General features: G+C 42.7%; 1 protein-coding gene across 1 annotated transcript in view; it reads left to right on the forward strand.

Annotated features, from left to right (window-relative positions):
• Nucleotides 1-19,612, forward strand: part of CCDC178 (coiled-coil domain containing 178) — a 371,835-nt gene that overhangs the window by 72,659 nt on the left and 279,564 nt on the right. The window contains exons 10-11 of the mRNA XM_043507112.1: nucleotides 18,253-18,348; nucleotides 18,451-18,587. Coding sequence (XP_043363047.1) covers nucleotides 18,253-18,348; nucleotides 18,451-18,587 — 233 coding nt within the window. The remainder of the gene's footprint in view (nucleotides 1-18,252; nucleotides 18,349-18,450; nucleotides 18,588-19,612) is intronic.

Below are 19,612 nucleotides of genomic sequence, written 5' to 3' on the forward strand. Positions count from 1 at the left end.
AACTTTCCAGAAGGCAGGGAGAAGGCTAGGTTGATTGGAACACCTGAAGCTAATCGGGGGCTGGCTGAAACTAGTTAAAAGCCTCCCAGTTAGTCAGGTAGGGGTGCATGTCAGGAGCTGTGGGAAGAAGTTGCGCTGTTGGAGAGGCTGAGTAGTACACACCATGTCTGGCACAAGGAAGGAGGCCCTGAGGTAAGGGTGAAGTGGAGCTTGAGGAAGTGAGGGCTGCTGTGGGGGAAGTAGCCCAGGGAATTGTACATGCCATGTTTCTAAAAGGTCAGCTACCATAGCTGATACTATTAGGGTCCCTGCGCTGGAGCCCGGAGTAGAGGGAAGGCCTGGGCTCCCCCCCCCGACCTTTGCCCCCTGTTTAATCACTGAGACTGGGAGACAACAGAGACTGTGCAAGGAAGGGTAACTTCTCCTCACCTCCCTCGCTGGCTTACGATGAAAATGGCTCAGTAGACTGTGACCCTTATCTCTAGAGAAAGAAGGGTTACGTGGAGGGTCACAGTGAGCATCTGAGGCTAGCAAAATCCACCAGGAAACGCGGGACCCACAGAGGCAAGGACAGAGCTTTGTCACAGTAAGCAGAAATGAAAAATAGCATAATACATGTCCAAAAGTTATAATGGACACGTTATTCTTCTCCACCAATATAAACATAGTCAGTTATAAAACCTGACTTATATCTTACTGTCCAAGTAAATTTTAAAAGGTTGTAAAATTTGCCTGTATAAATCTAAGCTGTTTAATGATTTCATCATACAGATTAGAGAGAGAGAGAGAGAGAGAGGAGGAAGGAATTTATACCCAGCTGATATACAGGGGAGAGAAAGTGGGTTACTACCTCCAGAAGCCATGATATCCACTTTCATAACCAGAACAGGCAATTTTTTGGTATAAAAATAGGTCGCTTTAAGCTACAGACATCTTCATCTGTGGAGCCACTTGAAGAGTTGTTTTTGGGTTTCAGGCCCATCCCTTCAACAGACCTTAACGTGGCTGATTTGGTTAGGAGCCAAGTAGTGGCAGAGATATGGGTCTTGTCATCAGATATTCAGATGATGAATCCTGTAGATTTCAGGCCATGTCTGACATCAGACTGCACTTAAAGCCGTGATATTTATAGAAATTTATTTTTAAGTAGAACTGCACTTTAAGCATATTTGTTGGATTACAAAATAAAAATATCACTATAGGAGAGACTGAATTAAGAGCCTTACAAAAAATCTTCATCTACAGAAATATCAAAATAGTTCTATATACGACAACTAGAAATTATGAAATTTGGTCTTTTAAAACACTCAATAGAAGGCAAAGATGTAAAGCCAGACTATTTAAGGCAAACAAAACTAGATATACAACAGTTTTGGGATCTAATTTCCATGGTGCTGTGCTGTTCTTTTTACTGCAACAACAGAGTAATTTTAGTTCAGTTCCATTCATGTTAAATTACTGTTGTATCAGTTTGCATTTTTACATACTCTCTGTTTTCATTGATTTTTTTTTAATGTTTGTTTTCAATGGTGAGTCCGAGGTCTGATTCTTAGATTTCATTTTTGCTTCAGTTTATTACTGTATTTGGTTTTAGGTTTTTTAATTCAGCTTTCACTTCATATTAATTGGAATCTTTAGGTTTTCTCTTTGCTTTTATGACCATTATATTTTGTCTTCAGATTCATAGATTCATAGATACTAAGGTCAGAAGGGACCACTCTCATCATCTAGTCCGACCTCCTGCACAGCGCAGGCCACAGAATGTCACCCACCCACTCCTATGAAAAACCTCACCCATGTCTGAGCTATTGAAGTCCTCAAATCATGGTTCAAAACTTCGAGGGAGCAGAGAAGCCTCCCTCCAGTCAACCATGCCCCATGCTACAAAGGAAGGCAAAAAAACCTCCAGGGCCTCTCCAATCTGCCCTGGAGGAAAACTCCCTCCCGACCCCAAACATGGCAATCAGCCAAACCCTGAGCACATGGGCAAGATTCACCAGCCACATACCCAGGAAAGAGTTTTCTATAGTAAATCAGATCCCATCCATCTAATATCCCATCTCAGGGGATTTGGCCTATTTACCCTGAATATTTAAAGATCAATTACTTACCAAAATCCCATTATCCCATCATACCATCTCCTCCATAAACTTATCGAGTAGAATCTTAAAACCAGATAGATCTTTTGCCCCCACTGCTTCCCTTGGAAGGTTATTCCAAAACTTCACTCCTCTGACGGTTAAAAACGTTCATCTGATTTCAAGTCTAAACTTCCTGGTGGCCAGTTTATACCCATTTGTTCTTGTGTCCACATTGGTGCTGAGCTGAAATAATTCCTCTCCCTCTCCTATATTTATCCCTCTGATATATTTATAGAGAGCAATCATATCTCCCCTCAACCTTCTTTTAGTTAGGCTAAACAAGCCCAGCTCCTTAAGTCTCCTTTCATAAGACAAGTTTTCCATTCCTCGGATCATCCTAGTAGCCCTTCTCTGTACCTGCTCCAGTTTGAATTCATCCTTTTTAAACATGGGAGACCAGAACTGCACACAGTATTCTAGGTGAGGTCTCACCAGTGCCTTGTATAACGGTACTAAAACCTCCTTATCCCTACTGGAAATGCCTCTCCTGATGCATCCCAAAACCGCATTAGCTTTTTTCACAGCCATATCACATTGGCAGCTCATAGTCATCCTATGATCAACCAATACTCCAAGGTCCTTCTCCTCTTCCGTTACTTCTAATTGATGCGTCCCCAACTTATAACTAAAATTCTTGTTATTAATCCCTAAATGCATAACCTTACACTTCTCACTATTAAATTTCATCCTATTACTATTACTCCAGTTTACAAGGTCATCCAGATCCTCCTGTATAATATCCCGATCCTTCTCCGAATTGGCAATACCTCCCAGCTTTGTATCATCTGCAAACTTTATTAGCACACTCCCACTTTTTATGCCAAGGTCAGTAACAAAAAGATTAAATAAGATTGGTCCCAAAACCGATCCCTGAGGAACTCCACTGGTAACCTCCCTCCAACCTGACAGTTCGCCTTTCAGTAGGACCCATTGCAGTCTCCCCTTTAACCAATTCCTTATCCACCTTCTGATGTTCATATTGATCCCCATCTTCTCCAATTTAACTAATAATTCCCCATGTGGCACGGTATCAAATGCCTTACTGAAATCTAGGTAAATTAGATCCACTGCATTTCCTTACCTAAAAATCTGTTACTTTTTCAAAAAAGGAGATTAGATTGGTTTGGCACGATCTACCTTTTGTAAAACCATGTTGTATTTTGTCCCATTTACCATTGACTTCAATGTCCTTAACTAATTTCTCCTTCAAAATTTTTTCCAGGACCTTGCATACTACAGATGTCAAACTAACTGGCCTGTAGTTACCCGGATCACTTTTTTTTCCTTTCTTAAAAATAGGAACTATATTAGCAATTCTCCAATCATTCGGTACTATTCCTGAGTTTACAGATTCATTAAAAATTCTTGCTAATGGGCTTGCAATTTCAGGTGCCAATTCCTTTAATATTCTTGGATGAAGATTATCTGGGCCCCCCGATTTAGTCCCATTAAGCTGTTTCAGTTTCGCTTCTACCTCTGGTATGGTAATATCTACCTCTATATCCTCCTTCCCATTTGTCATGCTACCATTATCCCCAAGATCCTCTTTAGCCTTATTAAAGACTGAGGCAAAGTATTTGTTTAGATATTGGGCCATGCCTAGATTATCTTTAACCTCCGCTCCATCCTCAGTGTTAAGCGGCCCCACTTCTTCCTTCTTAGTTTTCTTCTTATTTATATGGCTATAGAACCTTTTACTATTGGTTTTAATTCCCTTTGCAAGGTCCAACTCTACTCGACTTTTAGCCTCTCTCACTTTATCCCTACATCTTCTGACCTCAATTAGGTAGCTTTCCTTGCTGATCCCTCCCATCTTCCACTCCCTGTATGCTTTCTGCTTCTTCATAATCACCTCTCTAAGATGCTTGCTCATCCAGCTTGGTCTACAACTCCTTCCTATGAATTTTTTCCCCTTTCTTGGGATACAGGCTTCCGATAGCTTCTGCAGTTTTGATTTAAAGTAATCCCAGGCCTCCTCTACCTTTAGATCCATAAGTTCTTCAGTCCAATCCACTTCCCTAACTAATTTCCTTAATTTTTGAAAGTCAGCCCTTTTGAAATCAAAAACCCTAGTTGCAGATTTATTTTTGTTAATCCTTCCATTTAGTTTGAACTGAATTAGCTCATGATCACTTGAGCCAAGATTGTCCCCTACAACCATTTCTTCTATGAGGTCCTCGCTACTCACCAAAATTAAATCTAAAATGGCATCCGCTCTAGTCGGTTCAGCAACTACTTGATGAAGGAATCTATCAGCTATCGCATCTAGGAAAATCTGAGCCCTATTATTATTACTAGCACTGGTCCTCCAGTCTATATCTAGGAAGTTAAAGTCTCCCATGATCACGCAGTTTCCATTAGTATTTACTTGATTAAAGACATTAAAAAGGTCTCTATCCATATCCAAATTAGATCCCGGAGGTCTATAGCACACCCCAAGCACTATCGTAGGAGAGGCTTTACTAATTTTCTTCCCCAATGTAATTTTTGCCCAGACGGACTCTGTCTTATCCATTGCATCGCTTCTTATTTCTTTACATTCTACCTCATCATTGATATACAATGCTACTCCACCCCCTTTACCTTTGTTTCTGTCTTTCCTAAACAGCACATACCCTTCAATACCTGTAGTCCAGTCATGACTACTATTCCACCATGTTTCTGTTATCCCTATAATATCTGGTTTCACTTCCTGCACCAGTAGCTCTAGTTCCTCCATTTTGTTACCTAGACTCCTCGCATTGGTGTACAAACATCTTAATTTTTGCTGTTTGGCCTCGCTCACATTTTGTACCCTATTAGGCACAGTCATTCTACAGCCAGTATAACCTATTAGACTAGTATCCACACCGCCCTCGCTCCTTATATACATTCTCCTACCCACGGCTGTATCCTTTCTTACTTCATCTTCTTCCCTCTCAATGCTAAAATCTGGCGTGGAGATTTTCTGGACATCTCCCATCCCTCTCCCCCCAATTCCTAGTTTAAAGCTCTCTTTATCAGTTGTGCCAGCCTCGATCCTAGAAGTCTATTTCCTTCCCTACTCAGATGAAGTCCATCCCGAGTGAACTGACCTCTGTCCGTGAATGCCTCCCAGTGGCCATACATCCCAAAGCCCTCCTTATAGCACCACTGCCTAAGCCATCTGTTGACAGTCATAATCTTGTCAGACCTTTGTTGCCCTTCTCTAAGAACAGGAAGGATCCCGCTAAAGATCACCTGAGCCTCTATTTCCTTAAGTGTCTTCCCCAGCCTAGCATAGTCTCCCTTGATACTTTCCAGCGAGAATCTGGCTGTATCATTTGTTCCCACATGAAGGATAATTAGGGGATTCTTTCCCGCTCCCTTGAGGATCCTTTTCAACCTCAGGTCTACATCCCGTATCTTAGCACCCGGAAGACAGCACACCCTTCTATTCTCAGGATCAGCTCTAGTTACAGGCCTGTCTATTCTTCTCAATAAAGAGTCCCCGATCACATAGACCTGCCTTTTCCTGGTGACAGTGGTATTCTCCAGTCTCTCCCCTGTTCCCTCTGGCTGCAAGTTCTTTCCATTCCTATTTTCCCTTACAATCCTCTTCGACCCATCCTGTATCCTCCTGGGGCTCATATTTGGTGTAGTCTCCCTTGACTCTTTCCCTTTTCCTATAGGACTAGCCTCTCTTCTCTTCTTCCTTACCGTTCCACCTTCAACAAGTACCTGCTGAGCCCCTTCTTCATTTTCATTTTCCAACTCTGCAAACCTGTTCCTAAGCTCTATTTCTCCTTCACTAGCCCGTCTTTTCTCTGCCTGGTTCTTTGAGTCACATGTTTCCACTGACCACATTTCCTCACCCAGTCTCTCCTCAAAATTCCCCAGCCCTGCTTCCATCTGTGAGTCTGAGCTTTTCCCTTCAGATACCTCATGTCTTTGCTCCATCATCTGCTCAAACCCCTTCCTAAACTCAACCAGACTTTCCACCTGCATCTCCAAACCTCGGATCTTTTCCTCCATCAGCTCTATCAGACGGCATTTCATGCAGACAAAACTCTTACCGGTCTCTTTAGTATCTCTTCATTTCATAATATTTTTATTATTAAACATCAGGCTTTAAAGTTGTCAGAGTCAGTGCCATTGTAATTATAAAATAAACTTGAAGAACAAAGTGTGACATATAATCATAAGACTCCTATATTCAGTTTTATAAAGTGTTTTCTGTGTAGTTTTATTGTTGTTGTTAAATTAGTAGCGAGTTTCCTTGATGGGTCAGATTCTTTCTCTGTAAAGATTTTGAAGTTGTATATGAAGGCTTTATTTTGGCCAAGTTATAAATATTTGAAAAATGTTAGTTCTGTGCAGCTGCAGGCTAGGGCCATGTACTGGAACTGAGAGCAGGGAACCTGTCCCTTCTGTGCTGTCAGTGTCCCCCTTGCTGGGCTAAGGTAACATAGAGAAGGAAGCTGCCGTATTCAAATGCAGTGGGGACAACACCCGGACCTGGAGCAGGGAGTAGATTGGGATTGGAGGCTGGCAGAGATGGTGGAAAGGGGAACTGGAATTGGGAGTTGTGGAGAGAAATTGGGACTGGCTGGGCAAGAAGACTGGGACTGAATGTCAGAGAAGAAAATAGGGAGGGCTGGGATTCTGTGGGGTGGGGAGACTGAGATTGGATGAGGAGCCAGGAAGTGAGACTAGGACTGATTGGGCAAGGAGACTGGGATCCAGTGGGGCAATGAGAAGGAGGGGGACAGCTGACAATGAGATGGGGTGTGGGGGAAAACTAAGGGTATGTCTACACTATGAAATTACACTACGATTTTTATAGAAGTAGATTTTTAGGAATTGATTTTATACAGGCGATTGCGTATGTCTACGCTAAGCACATTATGTCAGCGGCGTGCATCCTCACTACCGTGGCTAGCATCGACTTATGGAGCGGTGCACTGTGGGTAGCTTTCCCGCAGTCTCCACTGCCACTGGAATTCTGGGTTAAACTCCAATGCCTGATGGTGCAAAAACATTGTTGCGGGTGGTTTTGGGTACATGTTGTCAGTTGCCCCTCCCTCCGTGAAAGCAACAGCAGACAATCGTCTTGCGCCTTTTTTCCGTGCAGACGCCATAACACAGCAGGCACGGAGCCCACTCAGCTCAGCTCACCGTTACCACTGCTGTTGTGTCCTGGGTGCTGCTGTTAGCAGACGGTGTGGTACGACTGCTAACTGTCATCATCCACTGCTTCCGCTGCAATTCTGCGCTTCTGCTCTTGTAAATGAGCTCAGTCTCAATAGCAAATTTCCCCATGTTGTTGTCAACAGTGTGCCGTTGTTGCCAAGAAGGCCAATGGCATTTTGGGATGTATAAGTAGGGGCATTACCAGCAGATCGAGGGACGTGATTGTTCCCCTTTATTCGACATTGGTGAGGCCTCATCTGGAGTACTGTGTCCAGTTTTGGGCCCCACACTACAAGAAGGATGTGAAAAAATTGGAAAACATCCAGCAGAGGGCAACAAAAATGATCAGGGGACTGGAACACATGACTTATGAGGAGAGGCTGAGGGAACTGGGATTGTTTAATTTGTGGAAGAGAAGAATGAGAGGGGATTTGATAGCTGCTTTCAACTACCTGAAGGGAGGTTCCAAAGAGGATGGATCTAGACTGTTCTCAGTGATAGTAGATGACAGAACGAGGAGTAATGGTCTCAAGTTGCAGTGGGGGAGGTTTAAGTCGGATATTAGGAAAAACTTTTTGACTAGGAGGGTGGTGAAATACTGGAATGCGTTACCTAGGGAGGTGGTGGAATCTCCTTCCTTAGAAGTTTTTAAGGTCAGGCTTGACAAAGTCCTGGCTGGGTTGATTTAGTTGGGGATTGATCCTGCTTTGAGCAGGGAGTTGGACTAGATGACCTCCTGAGGTCCCTTCCAACCCTGATATTCTATGATTCTATAGGCTGAGCAAGTGCAGAATGATGGTAGAATGCGCCTTTGGACATTTAAAAGCTTGCTGGCGCTGTTTGCTGAGTAGGCCAGACTTCAGCGCAACCAACATTCCCATTGTTGTTGCTGCTTGCTGTGTGCTCCATAACATCTATGAGAGTAAGGGGGAGATGTTTGTGGCGGGGTGGGAGGTTGAGGCAAATCATCTGGTGTTTGATTTTGAGCAGCCAGTCACCAGAGTGGTTAGAAGAGCACAGCAAGGTGCACTGCGCATCAGAGAGGCTTTAAAAAACAGTTTCATGACTGGCCAGGCTTTGGTGTGACAGTTGTGTGCATTTCTCCTTGATGAAAACCCACCCCGTTTGTTGATTTTTTTAATTCCCTGAACCCTTTTAATTCCCTGAGTCCACCACCCTCCCCCCGTTCGAAATAAAGTAATTATTGTTTGAAACCATGCATTCTTTCTTAATTAAAGAAAATTAATTCTTTATTAATTAAAAAAAAAGGGAGATAACAGACAAGATAGCCCGGGTGGGGTGGGGTGGCGGAGTAGGGAAGGACAAGGCCATATTGCTTATTATAGCGACACTACAAATCAAAACTGTTTGAATAACAGCCTTCTGTTGCTTGGGCCATCCTCTGGAGTGGAGTGGCTGGGTGCCCGGAGCCTCCTCCCCCAACCCCATCCCCTGTGTTCTTGGGTGTTTGGGTGAGGAGGATATGGAACTTAGGGAGGAGGTCAGGCGGTTGTACAATGGATGTAGCGGGGTCTGTGCTCTTGTTGGCTTTCCTGTAGCTGCACTAGATGCTTCATCATGTCCGTTTGCTCCCCCATTAACCTTAGCATTGCCTCCTGCCTCTGCTCTTTGCGCTCCTGCCTCTGCTCTTCATGCTCACTTAATACTTTTCTAGCCTCTAACACTGAATGCCTCCATGCATTCAGCTGCGCACTATCAGTGCGGGAGGACTGCATGAGCTCAGAAAACATGTCATCAAGAGTGCGTTTTTTTTTTTTTGCCTTCTAATCTGCAATAACTTCAGGGACAAGATGATAGGGGAAGCCTAGAAACATTTGCACCTGGGGGGAGATAAAAAGGGAGAGTAAAGTTAAAGACGATACATTTCTGAGAACAAATGGGAGACTCTTTCACAGTGAATCAAGCAAATCACAGCAGACAGCACATGTGCTTTAAGTACAAGGTTGCATTTTGCCTTTTATATTGAGCGCTTGCTGGTATGGGTGACACATCACACACAGCTGGGCAACAGAATTCGGTTTCCATGCAGCCATGGTAAGGCAAAGGGTACGCAGGGTAGGCTTCTTATGCATAACATGTGGGAATTGTTTCAAACTGCAGCACCATCCTTTCCCATAGCAAGCATTTCTTCTTTTTGATCGGAGTTTTGCCTGCACAGATGCTTTTCCCCATGCAGCAGTCAGATCCAGTGTCTCCCTTTCGGTCCATGCTGGAGCTTGTTTGCGATTCTGGGGGGACTGCATGGTCACCTGTGCTGCTGAGTTCGCCACGCTGACCAAACAGGAAATGAAATTCAAAAGTTCCCGAGGCTTTTCCTGTGTATCTGGCTAGTGCATCAGAGTTCAAAGTGCTGTTCAGAACAGTCACAATGGAGCACTCTGGGATAGCTCCCGGAGGCTAATACCGTCGATTTGCATCTGCACTACCCCAAATTTGACCTAACCAGGTCGATTTTAGCGCTACTCCCCTTGCTAGGGGGAGTATGGAAGTCGATTTTAAGAGCCATTTAAGTCGACGGAACGGGGTTGGTTAAGTGGACGCATTCATTTTAAAATCGACCTAATGCAGCTAAATTTGACCTAACTCCGTAGTGTAGACCAGGCCTAAGACTGTCTGGGCAAAGAGGCTGTCAGAGGGAACCTGGGGAGGGAGAAAATTGGAATGGGTGAGCAAGGAGACTGGAAACTGGAGATGGAAGACTAGGATGGGGAGTGAGGGGGGAAAAGGACTGTGACAGGGAGTCTGGAAGGGTGATACTAGAACTTGCTCTGTAAGTAGAATGGGACTGGGATGAGAAGTCTGAGGGGTGGAGACTGACTGAGTAGCCTAGGAGAAATATGATTGGGATGAGTTGGAGTGGGATGGGTTAGCCAGGATCGGTTAGAGTCAAGACTGGGACAGGGAGCGGTTGGAGTGGATGAAGCAGAGGTGGAGGAGGATCAAGCTTGGGGGAATAGTCAGAAGTGTCTGTGCTTACTAAAGAACGCTCCTTTAAAGAGCTTGGACTGGAACCCAATATTTCTGAGTCTCATCATTCCTCTGCTGTGAGCAAATATCTGGCAAAGAGTTCCATTCCCTTTTAGTGCTGGTGTGCATAGAGGATGACCATGTACTACTGCTGTAAATTACACCATTAGCTCAAATGGCAAAGGTTGATGCAATAGGTCTAAAGTTTCCAGCCCTGCTGATGACTTATTTGATGATACCACATGATGGAATTTGTTGTTTTGTTTTTTTACATCCTAGTGAATTATATGCCCACAAACTATGTTAAGGAAATGTTATAAAGGGTGCAAAGTCAAGTACTCAGAACTTAGGAAATGCCAGACTTAAAGTTGCTTATGCTACCTTAATTTGGCTTCCCTTCTGGATATGCATTATGATGCAGTTTTTAATTATATAATCACATACTATTTTCCACAGGACTCCTACCTCAATCAGTGCACAGGATGAACCTGCTCTGTGGATGGAGCACGGTTATGTAGTGAAGGAGAATATTGAATATAGGACTCCTGCCTCATTTGTTGCAGAAGTTGGAAGGCGTGTAGTGAATAAGGAGGCAGGGGACTGCAGGAAGAGAAAGGATGATTTCATGGTTAAGGCAGTTGAATGCTGCCCTAGAGAACTGCATTCTATCCCTATATCTGCCACAGAGTTCCTATATGATGCTAGACAAGTCACTTAAGCTAAACTTTTCACAGGAGGTCACCTGTTGTGTATTCCTCTCTTTCTGGGTGCCCATGCTGAGACCCAACAGTCTGATTTGCAGAAGTGCTGAGCACTTATAGCTGTAACTGAAGTGAGTGGGAGCTGTGCTTTGAAATACAAAGTGCTATATAATAATTCTAAGTACTCTGAAAAGTCAGATCCTAGCGTTCTCAAATTTGGCAACCAAAGATACTTTTGAACTTAATAATAATTATTATTATTTTTTAATTTAATGTAATCATAACATCTAGAGCCCTCAATCATGGACCAGGACTCCAATGTGCTGGGCACTGTAGAAACACAGAACAAGCAGATAGTCTCTGTGCCTCAATTCCCCATCTGCAAAATGGAAATAATAATACTCACTCATTTCACAAGGGTATTGTGAATATAGGTTTCATGAATGTTTGGGAAACATTCCAATTACTAGTGTGAAGGGCGCCATAGAAAAGCTTATGACAAAGTTGTTAATTGTGTCTTTAGAGTAGAATTTGAATTGTGTGCAGTAGATAAGGTAAAGTGCCACACATTGAACAATGAGGATAAAATAAAATATTGAATAGCTGCTCATTAAGTGATCACAGTGCTCTCTCTGCACTGAATGAGACAAGGAAAAATAGTATGTGATCATGTAATTTAACATTTTATCCTAATTTATATGCAGAAGGTGGCTGAATTAAGATAGCACAGTCAGTATTTGCTAATTTTTGAGTACTTGATATTGTAACCTTAATAATATTCGTCTAACATAGTTTTTGTGTGTTTAATATATATTTACTGTTCTTTTCAAGCAGGTTTAGGTTGAAGAATACAGAATCAGAGAAAAAATAGACTTTGTACAGCTGTAGATATGCAGGGTAAAATTTTCAAAAGCACTGAAGTCCCATTTTTCAAAAGTAATATAGGCTCATAATTGTCTAACTCTCATTAACTTCCAATGAGAATTGGGTGAAATGGGTGTGTCTTCACAGCATAGTTAACTTGAATTAATACACTCAAATTAATTGCACATGAGGTAGCCTAGCTTGATTGAGGACTGCTTTACACTGAAAAAGTTACATCAGCATTCATCCGCACCCCTGAGAGGCATAGTTAAGCCAAGCTAACCCCTGGTGTAGACATCACTAGTTCAACAGAAGAAGATGTGCCGTTCTTTGTTCTCATGAAAATGTGTCCAAATCTGGCCAATTTATAAATTCATTACTGTGGCTCATTGCTAAAGTGCTCTTTCAAAGCCTCCCTAAGCTGTATAACTCTGTGTTGAGCTCTTCTAGTAGCTCTTGTGTTTGGCTGTTCAAACTTAGCAAACAGCTGCTCCACCTCCGCCCTTCACCCTGGTGTCAACTTTTCTCCTTTGATTCAGAGATATTATGTAGGACACAGCGGGCAGTTCTAACAATTGTGATGTTTTCTTCATTTAAAGCATATTCATCTGTCATTCTTCACCTGCTGAGCTGGTAGTTTAATCTTTCCTTGGTGTTGTGGAGGCGGCCAGTGTATGGCTTCATAAGCCAGGATCTCTGTTCGCATTTCAACATTGCCCATTGTAATCTGCCAGTTGGAAAAGAAAGCCCCTGTTCGTAGCTTTCTGAACAGTTGTGTATTCTTAGAGATGTGAACATCATGCACCTTCCCTGACCAGCAAACTTTTGAAGTTGGTAAATTGTCCCCGGTGGTTCACTATGCTTGCATAACCACAGAAAAGTAGTCCTTTCTGTTGATGTAATTTGTGGCAAGGTGCTAAAATAGAGATATGTGTGCCTTCTTATCGCCCCTCTTCAGTTCAGGAACCCCTGTGCAGGTTCATGCATCAGTCAGAGATGGTAGACAGCAAGGAGGGCCATGCAAGTTCTTGGAATTTTTAAAAAGGTGCAAAAATTATGGGACAGAGATGATGTTATGAGATGGAGATAATTGCGAGCTGACCCCTGCTCCCAGTCACCACTGCGTGACTGGTTTCTGCCGCACTATGCATTGTCAAAGCTTCCCAAAAGACAGTGTGTTTGATGGTGGCAGGTTGCACACTGGCATACATACCCGTGGTGTGCCACACTGTGTATTGACACAAGCATTCCTGGTGAGCACTGCTGACCCAAGGAGCCAATTATGCATGCGCACAAGTGGTATACCAAGTGTGGCGGCTTTATGCAAACACAACTTGTGTCGACCAAAGTTTGTAGTATAGACATAGCCATAGCCTGAGAATGACCACACTTTTTAAAACAACACTGGAGTTGCACAGAGTGATTTGATTAGCAGCACAGACTGAATGTCCAGACTAGAATATCATTGAAAGGCTCCAACCCAGCTTTCAAAAATTCTGTTCTTTGGTCCCAATCTTTCTCTAAGTTCTTCTATATATTTAAATGGAAGTTTGCAGCATGTACTATTTATTCATCAGCATTTCCTTCAGATTCTTCATGTAAAATCTGTTTTATTCCATTCTATATCACTGAAATATTTAAGTACTAAAGTCACTATGGAAAACCAAATTCTGTATTATTTCTAAAGTGTCTCATTGTTTTTCTCTTCTTTTTGCCATTGTTTTTCTCCACTTTTAGGGGAAAATGAACAATTTTTAAAAGGAGAGAATTTAAAAAAAGAAAAAAGTTTGTTTTAACATGAAGAAAGTAAAATTAAAATTTTGATTGTTTCTTAAAATATATAATTGTTGCTGCTTCTTCAAGTGAATGTCCATATGGATTCCACTGTTTGTGTACATCTGCCCTATGCTTGTGAGATTGCATTCTTTTAGCCTAGAGTATCTGTTGGGGCCAAACCTATGCCCTTCGAGTTCTTGTGCCCCTTATTTGAGGGCATAAAGGGAGGAGTGGCCCAGCTGTCGCTCAGTCCTTTCTTACTGCCCGTGGCAGTGAGATGGAACTCCCGCAGCGTCCACCTGCTTCTTTGGGCACGATGATAGTATTTGAGGTAGTTATTAGTATTATTAATTAGCTAGTTGTTAGTAGTATGTCTAAGTCTTTTTGTTGTTTGGTACAAAAAAACCCAACCTTTTTTAGTCAGCTGTTTGGCTTTTAGGCTAAACCCCTCCTTGTATATAGCAGAAGTGAAATCACTTGTGTTCAAAAGCTACTCATCATGGGAAGTTTCAATGCAGCTTAATGATAGGTATTGCAGTTATCTCTTGTATAGGAGAGGTAAATATTCCTGAGTGATGGTCCATATGTTGTTCCTTCTCTAAACAGACTCAAAAAGCTAGAGAGGCTGTCCTAAATTTGTTCTCCTGGAGCAACCTCTGCATGCCGCGGAGGACAATGAAAGAAAAGGATGTGGCTAGATCTAAGTTCTCCAGTCAATTTCTTCCCATGAGCACCCCAGCAAGCAGAGAATCCATTCCAAGCTCCCATGCTATGTCAGTGAAGAGGCCCCAGTCATCCACCAACATTCTGGTGTCAATGATCTCAGCAGAGGGGTAGGAAGGAGCATTGCTCCAGAGATGCTAAGGCATATACCACCCTCTGATGCCTATCCAGTTGAGAAACAAGAGTCAGAGGTGTCTGATTCATCTTGGACTCAGCAGTTGAAGGGGTGCTAATGGCTTGACAAAGGTCCTTTTCATGCCTTGGTACCAACTGTTAAGAGAGAGCGACCAGTACCCACCAAACCTGTGGACTGTGTTTCTCTTAGTACCAGCCCTTCAGGACCCTTGCTCTCAGTACCTGGCACTATGGAACCAGCCACCTCAGAATTGTGTTCTTTAGTGCTCAGCATACCAGAATTTTTGGTAGCTAGGGCATATACAGAACTAAGTGATTTAACTGTGGGGCCATTAATAGTGTCTCCTCTCCTTGAGAGGTTGAAGATGTTGATAGCTTAACCACCTGTTACCAAGTTGTCGGTACAGCAGACAACGAAGGAGGTATCTCTGCTACCTGATTAGGGAGTATATAACAGGGCAAGGACACTTCTGACAGGAAGGGCCCACTTTGGAGGAGGTGTCTCTCTACTGTGCACAGACAGGGATGAGGAGTACATCGCCTATATACCCTCTGCATCCCCGCCTTTGGTTAGATCCCTCTCCTTAAAAGGCAGTATAGACCAACCCAATATGTCAGCTAGTGTAGCCTCCGCTTCTGGAAAGGCAGTAGAGAGAAGATGATGAGGAGCAACATCTTCAAAAGGACGAACAAATTGTCCCTGTTGCAATATCCTCATCCTTCCCCAATGGCACAGTAGCCTTCCTCAGTTGATGACTTCAAGGCATTCCTGGCCTCAAAGCCTTCCTCAGTTGATGACTTCAGACATTCAGGACCTTTTGAAGCATATGGCAGAAATTCTGCATATACTACTGGAAATGCTGCAGGAGACACCTCACAACTCCTGATATCATGCATCCTTTCATGCCTGGCAAGCTTGCCATGCTGATAAATGAGGGATTGTTGGAACCTGCAAAAGATCTGTGGCATAATGGTAACTTCTATATTGGCCACATCCAAGTGAGTTGACAGGAGATATCAAGTATCTTCCAAGGGATTGTAGTATTTTTATTCTCACCTAGTACCAGGATTGCTTGTAGTAGTTGCTACCCAAAAGTCGTTGAAGAAGCGGGGATCTCCCAAATCTACTTCCAGGAAGAAAGACCTGAAGAAACTCATTTTATTTTGATACACAGTCTACTCATCTGACAGCGTCCAAATGTATGTGGCGAACTACCGTGATATCTGAATTGGGTCAAGCTACCACAGGAGCATTGAGAGGAACTAGAAACCATAATGACTGAGGGACAATTTGTGAGCCCACATTTCCCTTTTGGTTGCACTGGACATGCCCAGCACAGTGGCTTAAAATATGTCCACATCTGTGGTAATGAAACCTTCCTGGCTTCAGTCCTTAGGAAGATCCAAACCACAATTGAGGACCTTCCTTTTGAGGATTCCAGAGTGATTCTTCATTCTGTGGGCCTCTATGTTCCAGCCCCAAGAAGGCAGAAAGGCTTCCATCAGGCAGCATCCCTCTGCCAGTCCTATTATCAGCTTCACAAGATCTCAGCGGTGCTGAGACAGAAAGATGAAGCTTTGTGGCTGATGACCCACTGTCTCTTCCTCCACTGTTGCCCAATTTTGCATCTTCCATCAGGCAGCAGACTTGATTCTGTTGTTGAAAGCTTGACAGAATCTCTCAAAGATCCCTTGCCTTCAACATTTTTTAGTTTTGGGAAGCCTTGACAGCAAGAGGTAGTCTATCCAATTTTAGTCCCTTCCCATACCCTACCTTCCTTGCCTATTCCAAGATGAATGTGTGGCTCTCTACCTTCAAAATGCCTATTTTCACATATCTGTTCATCCTGCCCATAGGAAATACCTCAGATTTCTAGCAGGACCCTTTTCACTATCATTACAGGGTCCTGCCTTTTGGTGTTTCCGTAGCACCAAGGGTATTCACCAAGTGATTAGAAGTCATTGTGACTTATTTAAGGAGACAAGTCTACCTATATCTCGATGATTGGCTCATTGGAGGAAGATCACTTCAGCAGGTGATCAACTTGATTCAAGTGACTTAAAGCTCTTTGCCACACATGGTCCTCAGAGTCAGAGAAAAATTCACACTTGCTCTGAGTCAAAGCATAAAGTTCATAGGAGCTGTTAAATTCCAGATCAATGAGAGTTTATTTTCCATAAGAAAGATTCCAAACTATAGTGAACCTTATGAACCAGCTTCAACCCCACTCAAAGACATCAGTAAAGCTATGTCTCAGATTTATGGGACAGATGGCCTCATGCACCTGTATGTGATGCAGTTTGCCAGTATTCATCTGTGCTCCATACAAGGGTGGTTGAAATCAAAGTACCTACCCAGCAGGCACCATGTGGACATGGTGGCCACTGTCTCACCAGAAGGCCTCTTCTCATTTAAACTGGAGGAAAGACCCTCTTCAGGTGTGCAATGGATTTCTCTGTATTTCTGTCAACCAAGAAGCTGGTGACAGATGCCTCCACTAATGGGTGGGAAGGGATCATTTACGTCACCTTCAGAATCAGGACAAGTGGTCCCCTCCATTGAGGTTGTCTGCATATAAATGTCCTGAAACTCTGAGATGTCTATTTGGCATGTAAAACATTTCTGTCTTTACTCCTGGGATCCACAAGCCAGCTACTGATCGAAACACCACAGCTATGCAGTATATCAACAGATAGGGAGGAACCAGGTCACCTTCACTCTGTCAAGAGGCCATTTAGCTCTGGCCTTGGTGTATTCATTACCAGAATTTGTTGCTGGCCTAGTATCTTCAAAGCATTCAGAACTTAAAAGAGGATCACTTGAACAGACAGTTCTCAGACAGCTATAAGTGATTGACCAAAGAGCCAGTGTTGCATAGCCATCTTTTGCCAATGGGGATACCGATCAATAGACCTATTTGCCACAGGTCAGAACAAAAACTAAGTGTTCTGCTCCAGAGGGGGATTCAGTTCAGTCTCTGCAGATGTCATTCTCATTCCCTAGACACTGGGATTGATGTATGCCTTCTCCCCACATTCCCATGATACCTGAGGCAAGATGTTAGATCAATGATCATGATAATTCTGGCATTGGCCAGGCGGTTCTGGTATTTGGATATAGTGAACTTCTCAAAGCAGCCCCTGGTCATTTTGCCTGCTCTGCCTGACATAGTCTCACAGAACAACACTCAAATTCTATGCTTGCACCGAACATTGTTATGTTTGTCAGCCTGGTTGCTGAATGTCTGACATTCACCAAAAGACGATGTTCAGCTGAAATTTCAAAACATTCTGGTCCAAAACAGGAAAGCTACAACTAGACTGACTTTTATAAAGCTAAATGAAAGAGGTTTTCTTTTTGGGCCTGTCAGCACACCAACTGACATGTCCAATCACTTGAAGAAGAAAAAGTGGTTATTTAAGTTACATTAACTGTGGCTTTCTGAGATGTATTGTCCAAAAGGATTTTATAACGGTGCCTACTTCCCTGTTATTGTGGCATCCTAATCTAGATTCTGTATTGGTGAAGAAACTATGAGGACACCTAGGGTGCCGATGCGACCTCAATGGATAATGCTGACCAAAAGAATCTGATCTTGTATGCATGAACTGTATGTGCCCCAAGAATTAAACTGATATGTACAACACATCTCAAGGAACTGCAGTTACTGTAAAGTAACTAGCTGTTCTTTTTTCATTTTTTGGTATTTAATTTTTGTGTGGTTCTCTTGTTGCAAATATTTGTTTTTTATTAACTTTTACACGTTTTCCAGGTACAGGATTTAAACAATAAAACATTGGCTCAAGAAAATGAGAACAAAAGTTTATTAGATGCTTGTTCTGAAGTGATTAAAGTGATTGAAGATTCAGTAAGTTTTTTTATTGTTTTCATGAATTATAAGTGAAAGTCTTTGTACATTGTGTTAGTTTTAAATGATCTTCAAAACATACTCTGTCTTAACGTTTCTTAGAAAACTAGCTGGGAATCTGAACGGTTGAATATGAAACACATGCTCCTCAATACCCTTCAAGCAGTGGATGAATTGGAACGTGAAAATAAAGAACTTGAGAGAGAAAATGAAGAATATGTGCAAAAGTCCAGAGAAAGGTAATTCAAACTCTGTAAAATAACTGCAAAATAAACAGAAAAGTCAAAGACCTGGAGGAAAATAAGAAGCAGCATTTTAGATGAGCATTGGTAAGTTTTTTCCATTTTAAAGCTTTCTGAATTAATATTTCAGAAATTTTAAATCACATCAGGTTAAAATCTTGTACTTAAATTGTTGGTGTTCTGTAATCCCATTCTCAAGCCCCCACCCTCCTACACAATCAATCAAAAAAACCCAACCCAGTCACACACATGGGTTCTGTAGTTTGGCAATTTGCAAAACAAAAAATATGAATTTTCTTACATTTTCTCTAGATTAAAAGCTCCTTCATTCCCAATTATACTTTAAAACTTTCTTCTGTGAATATGCAGAAGGTCAGCGACTGCATGGAAGGGACCTGTCTCCCAGAAAAAGGGTGAAGGAGGAGTCGGAGAGCGTTTCTTTTCTGAGGCTCCCTTTGTAGGAGAAGTGGTAGCTCTCTTTCAGGAAAAGGGTGAAGAAGAGAGCTACCACTTCTCCTATTAAGGGAGCCTCAAAAAAGAAGTGTTCTCCAATTCTCTCCACATCCTCAGTACTGACCGTGCTGCAGCTAAGTACCTACGAGTCATCAGGATTTTCCGTTACTGCTAAACCCAATAACCTAAGCAGGCAGGCTCTCAGAAGGATAGCAGAAACAAGACTGCTCCTTCTACCACAGTACTGACTGCAGCAGTTAAACACTTGGTACCAAGCACCTCAACAGCGCCTCAGTTTACGGCACCATCTTCAGGCTCTCTGGTGCATTATGCTGAGATAGCAGTACTGAAGTCTACTTTACCTCTTTCAGTACAGACAGCCTTGGCGCCAATCCTTCTGGCGCTGCAACAATTCCCAGTACCGCAACAATTATCCTGGTACCACAACAGTTACCGCCGATGCCATCTTCAGTACCGGGATCTCTTAGAATGCAGCAGTTTCTCTGACATAAGAACTTAGTAGTTACTGCAGCACCGAAATCATCTCTTATCAGTACTGATATAGCATC

Source organism: Dermochelys coriacea, chromosome 2 (assembly GCF_009764565.3).
Source record: "Dermochelys coriacea isolate rDerCor1 chromosome 2, rDerCor1.pri.v4, whole genome shotgun sequence".
Classification (NCBI taxonomy): Eukaryota; Metazoa; Chordata; order Testudines; family Dermochelyidae; genus Dermochelys; species Dermochelys coriacea.